The sequence below is a fragment of the Orycteropus afer genome, unplaced genomic scaffold (assembly GCF_000298275.1).
Source record: "Orycteropus afer afer isolate SDZICR_OR568_19922 unplaced genomic scaffold, OryAfe1.0 scaffold00080, whole genome shotgun sequence".
Lineage (NCBI taxonomy): Eukaryota > Metazoa > Chordata > Mammalia > Tubulidentata > Orycteropodidae > Orycteropus > Orycteropus afer.
The window spans coordinates 10,284,808-10,290,807 of record NW_006921667.1 but is presented as its reverse complement, the minus strand read 5'-3'; the positions used below and the strand labels follow the sequence as shown (position 1 = coordinate 10,290,807).

Genomic DNA, 6,000 nt, shown 5'->3' with positions numbered 1-6,000 from the left:
TTCCTTTTTTTTTTTTTTAATATTGTGATTTGGGTGAAGATTTACAGAGCAAATTCACTTTCCATACAACAGTTCACATATACTTTGTCTCATGTCACTGACCATAGTTTACCACAATGCAACAGCTCCCCTCCCACTTCCACCCCATAGTTACCTCTTCGCAGTGTCCATCCCTCCATACTCTTCTCAGGAGAATTCTTAAAGAGAACAGGAAATATGACAAGGCTCCAGTCATTAGAGACTTCTTGATTTTGTTTTACTGTAAATATTAACTGGAAATTCATTTCAATTAGTAGGCAAAATGGAAAAATAATGAAAATGGCTTTATGTATTAAATCAATACTTATATCAACACAGCAGCTTCTATTCTAAATGTAGAGACTGCAAACTAGTCTCAGGCCGAAGTGTGTGGCTAGGCTCCCAGCATTTTAAAAGACATCAGAACCAGACAGGACTTGGGCTTGGTGAAACACAAGTGCCAGGGATGGTCAAGTTGATTCTGACTCACGTACAGCAGACAGACCTGTGCTCCAGAGGATTTTCAGTGGCTGAGTTTTCAAAAGTAGAATGCCAAGACTTTCTTCTGAGACACCTTTGGATGGATTTGAATCTCCAACCTTTTAATCAGCAGCCAAGCTCATTAACCCTTTGCACCAGCTGTGGACTCTGAGGAGCAACTAGCTCGGGGTACCTTACTGTATACCCAACCACCTCACTCCTTTATGTTATCCATCTAGTCCCTCAATTCATTTGTGTGAGACAACTAGAAAAGATTCTCATTTTTTTGGGAAAATGTGCAAGTAAAATCAAATCTTTCAAATTTGAACTATGTTAGGAGAGGGAGAACCAGCAATGAGCAGGTCAGTTGGGGTTTTGCCTAAACCCCTCTTCAACCATATCAAAAGGATCCTCCTAAGCTTTAGGATGAAATTTTACCTTGTATGCCATTTCATAAGTTATTACTTAATGTTACAACACCTATACTGAATCTCAGAATTCCTTTAGAATACTAAGCAAGGAAAATATTTGACTTACCTCACACAATCAGCTCTTACACTTACCATATACACAATGACAGCCAGTTCATACACAACAGACTGTGCTCCCAGCTCTACCATGCCGAGGATACCTGGTAAGAGACAAGTAACTTCTTGTCCTTAAACCAGCCAAAAAACCAAGCTCACTGCTGTTGAGTGCATTCTGACTTATGCAATCCCATTTGCATTGGAGAACTGTGTTCTATAGGGTTTTCAATGGCTATGATCTTTCAGAAGTAGATCGCCAGGCCTTTCTTCTGTGGTACTGCTCAGTGGGTTCAAACTGCCAACCTTTCAGTTAGTAGCTGAGTGCATTAACCATTTGTGCTACCCAGGGACCTTTGCTATTAGACCCAAAGCCCACTACTGTTTAGTGGATTCCAATTTACAGCGACCCTATAGGACAGAATAGAACTACCCCATAGGGTTTCCAAGGCTATAAATCATTATGGAAGCAGACTGCCACATCTTTCTCCAGCAGAGCTTCTGGTAGGTTCAAACCATCAACCTTTCAGTTAGCAGCCAAGCACTTTAACCACTGTGCTGCCAGGGCTCCTTGCTCTTAGACAGGGCCCCCATACTCCCATCACTCTTCATCATCTGTCCTCACACTGACCGCTCAGGAAGCTCCCGATCTCATAGGCCCACCATTCGATGCAGAGCATGAGCATGCTGGGGATGGCCAGATGGAGAAAGGAGGCCCAGTCCTGCAAACACTCAAAGGACCACCCTGCAGTCAGAACAGACACAGCCCACTTACCAATATGCTTGGGCATCTGGCTGGAACTCAACAAGACAAATGTCCAAGTGGGAAGATAAAAGGCAGTCTTTACCTCCCCATGTCGCTTGATGTAATTTTCTCCAGAGGATATAGAGAAAGAGGAGGAGAGCCAGGGTGAACTGAGAAATAGTATTTGCCAGTGCAGAACCCCTGGAAAGAAGGAAAATAGTGAAAGACAGATCTCCATCCTCCTTTCTCTCCCAACCTCGCCCAGCACTGAGATGAGCGATTCATTTCTTGCCATGAAGCCTACAGCAGGCTCCAAGGTCTTTGTCTTCAAAGTGTTTCCAGAGAGGGACAAGAAGGAAACCACATGTGTACACAATATCTAATCAGCCAAAAGTCCCACTTTTCTCCTCCCTGAAAAAGCCACATGCAAGGCATTCTTTCTCCCTGTACCAAGAATCAGTTGGACTCACATCACTCCCAGGTTCAGTTGATGGAGAAACAGATAGTTAGTGAGGGCATTGACAAGGTTGGCTGCAACTCCAGTTATGATCTGGGGCAATATGATTCCCTGAAACAAGTTGAGAAAACCACACACTATCTTTAGATTCACAGAACAGAACAGCTGTTTTCTACCCTCTTAACACACTGTAGGCTCTAACTGACATGCCCAAGCAAGGGATGCAGGCATACTAAAATGACTTAACTGCAATTGCATGGCCTTGCTGCCCCTGCCTTGCTGCCTTTACCTCCCCACCCTCCCATCTCTCCTCTCTTTGAGGCATCAGTTTGTAGTTCTGCCCACAGAGAGAGATGGGTAGATAATAAAAAAACAACAGAGGAGTAAGAAGAGAAATCACTCATCTATAATTGTGCAAGGACTGGAAGGGGTTAAAGGGTATAAACAAGTCATTTTGGCATTGTATAGTGAATGGAAATATGAAACTTTCTTGACCAATATTGAAATTCAGAAAATGTACCAAAAAAGATCTTAAGAAACTGGAGTGTGAAATGTTGTTGCCAGCTGCTGAAAAGTCAGCCTCCAACTCATGGGGACCTTGGATCACCAGTCTTTCTTCCTAGTCCATCTTAGTCTTGAAGTTCTGCTGAAATCTACTGATCATCAGAGCAACCCCAAAGCCTCCACTGACACACAGGTGCAGCTGCACAGGAGGTGCACTGGCCAGGAGTCAAACCCTGGACGCCTGAAAGGAAGGCGAGAATTCCACCACTGAACCACCACTGCCCCCTGCAGTGTGGAATAACCACTTCACATCTGACTCTCCTCACAGGTACTGAGACAGGAGAAAAGCCAAGTCTATACTGCATCTCAATTTAAGACTTTCTCAGGGTAAAAAAATAAAATTACAGCAGTCTAAGAAAGTAACAATCTGTCTTGTCACTTGTCGGGCTGCAATAACAGACACAGATAAAGCAAAATGAAAAGTCAACGGGTAATACTCTTTCTCTCAACATCACACTGCAAGCGTCATCCCAACTCCTTCTTTGAATGACTACTTCCTACTTTCTTACTTAAGCAACTCTGTTATCTAAAATCTAGACTATTAGCATTTTTGCTGTTTGAAATTATATCAGTAAGAGTAAAACATCCTTCTTGCCTGGAGGATCCAAGTCTCTAACACAGAAAAGCATCTTCAATTTCCAACCCAGCTGCAAAGTGTCATAACAGTTTCTAGACACAATAGTCTACATTATGTCTATATTCTACACCCATCTTAACTTTGTAGTTCCCAAAGAAACAGGACCAGGTCCACTTTGCAGCATGGATCTGATATTGATACTTTACTTACGGACCTGTTTTGCTTTGAGCCCATCAAAACGTGGCTTTGTTTAAACTTCATCTACACTCCATCTTTCTTCACAGCCTTATGACAACTTAATCTTTTTCCTTTGTGTGGTTTCCTTTGAGTTGTCTATAGTTCCTCTGGTGCTAGGTCTCCCTCAATGTGATGGGTCAATAAACCTGACTTTGATGGGAGGCAGGTTTGCCTCTGGTAGCCTAAGGCTAACAGGATCAGGTCAAGGGTCTTTCTTGGATGATCACCATGTGCATCATTTATTGATCTGGAGACATTGATGCATTTTTAGCAAGGGAGTTAGGTGAATAAGATTTACATCTCAGGATGACAGAACAAAAAGTACTGTGTTGTTTGATTGCCTTAAGAAAAAGACTGGCAGCAGGGAGACTAGTTAAAATCCTACCAAAAGACTATTGTTGTTAGCTGCCACAGAGTTGGCCCCGACTCACAGCAACCCTTTGAATGACAGTATCAGACCATTGTGATCCATAGGCTTTTTACTGGTTAGTTTTTGGAAGTCATTCACCAGGCCTTTCTTCCTAATTTCTCTTAGTTTGGAAGCATCTCTGAAAGTTGTTCAGCATTACAGCAACAGTAAGACTCCACTGACAGATGAATGGTGGCTGTACTTGAGGTGCACTGGACAGAAAATGAACCTGGGTCTCCCACCCAGAAGGCAAGAATTCTACCACAGAACAACCACTGCCCATTTCTGAAAGAATATACAGGAAAATAATAAATGAATTAAGGAGGTAGCAAAGGGGATGGGGAGGAGCAGGTAGACCCTACCGGACCAGATGGCTGATCAGATGTAGCAGTGAATGAAAAGACAGACTGTATCAAAGGTAGGTATCATGGACTAAATTGCATTCCCCAAAAATATGTGTCAACTTGGCTGGGCCATTGTGGTGTAGTAAATTACCTGGTGTGGCTTCTCTAGCCGTAAGTCTTTGTAAACTCCATGGTGGAATTTGCCCTGAGCAACTGAGTAGCTCCTGATCATTAAAGTTATCCACCTGGAGTATTTCTGTTGAGAGTAGCACAAAGCAACATTCTGAGAAGTTTGCTTTCTCTCAGGTGTTTAGAATTCTGATGTTACAATTGGTTAGTTTGGCCACTCTCCCAGGCTCAAAAGGAGGCCTCCTAGAGGCAGAAGGCGTCTCTCTGACTGCTGGCTGAGAAAGACGTGCTGCTGAGAGAAACACCCTCCCAAGAGACATGCACTGCTGAGAAAGAGACACCAAGAGATACACACTGCTGGGAGAGAGACTGTTGGCTGAGAGACAGGGCTGAGAGAGACTGAGTGTTGTTCCTGAACTTGAATTGTAGCTTGGTCCTTCCCTAATAAACCCCACAATCTGTGATTTCTGTGTGGCCACTGCAGCGAATTATCGAACCCAGCAGAGAGGTGGTAGGTATTGTGGAAGGAAGAGTTGGTATCAGGATTGGTGAAAGGGCTGGAGGGAAGCAGCATGTCTAGCCTCACAGGAATAGGCCTTGGGCTGCTGATAGTGATTCTGTCTTCCTTTTGTGGGGTTAGAGGAGGTCAGAAGATGCAGCCTTCTTGCCCCTTTGGCAGCCATGATTCTCAGTGGTTTTGTAAATTGGCAGTTACAAAATGATGTAATTATCCCCCATAATTTAATCTGATATGATCAGACAATCAGTTTTAAGGGGATTAGAGTGTGGATGCAACACCCTTAGTCAGGTCACAACCTTGATCTGATCTATGTAAGGGGAGTTTCCCTGCAGTGTGGTCTGCATCATTTTACAAGAGATGAAAGGAGAGAGAAGCAAGCAGAGATGGAAGGACCTCCTACCATGAAGAAAGAAGAGCCAGGAGTAGAACTTGTCCTATGGACCCAGGGTCCCTGTGCTGAAAAGCTCCTAGACCTAGAGGAAAATGGCACCTGGAAATCTCCAAAAATTGCCAGGCCCACAGATATTTAAAAGACAAAGACCTTCCCCCAGAGCCCACAGAGAGAGAAAGCCTTCCCCTATACCTAGTGCCCTGAATTCAGACTATTAGCTTCCTAAACTGTGAGAGAATTCTGTCCACTTGTGTATTTCTCTCATAGCAGCACCAGAGAACTAAAACACTAGGTTATCAGCAAAGAAAGGAGTCAATGCCACTCATCAAGATAAAATGCAAGAGAGCAGAAGAGCAGGTCTGTGGGAAAGGGGAGGAGATCAAATGTGCGACACACATAGATCTCTTGCAAGCAGCTGGAAAGACTCTGTATGCAGGTTAGATATAAATGTGGGAGTCATGGGCATATAGATAGTCACTGGAAACAATCAAGAAAGCTTCCCTCAAAGCAGGATAAGAAGAGGCCCAACTAGTCCTCTCTCTTCCAAAGTCCTTGTTATAGACTGAATTGTGTCCTTCCAAAAATATATATTGGAATGCTAACCC

General features: G+C 43.5%; 1 protein-coding gene across 1 annotated transcript in view; it reads right to left on the bottom strand.

The window, feature by feature from the left end:
• SLC47A1 (solute carrier family 47 member 1) overlaps positions 1-6,000 on the bottom strand; it is a 59,622-nt gene that overhangs the window by 32,339 nt on the left and 21,283 nt on the right. The window contains exons 7-10 of the mRNA XM_007941484.1: positions 2,238-2,335; positions 1,871-1,968; positions 1,654-1,767; positions 1,062-1,129 (exon numbers count right to left, since the gene is read on the bottom strand). Of these exons, the coding sequence (XP_007939675.1) occupies positions 1,062-1,129; positions 1,654-1,767; positions 1,871-1,968; positions 2,238-2,335 (378 nt within the window). The remainder of the gene's footprint in view (positions 1-1,061; positions 1,130-1,653; positions 1,768-1,870; positions 1,969-2,237; positions 2,336-6,000) is intronic.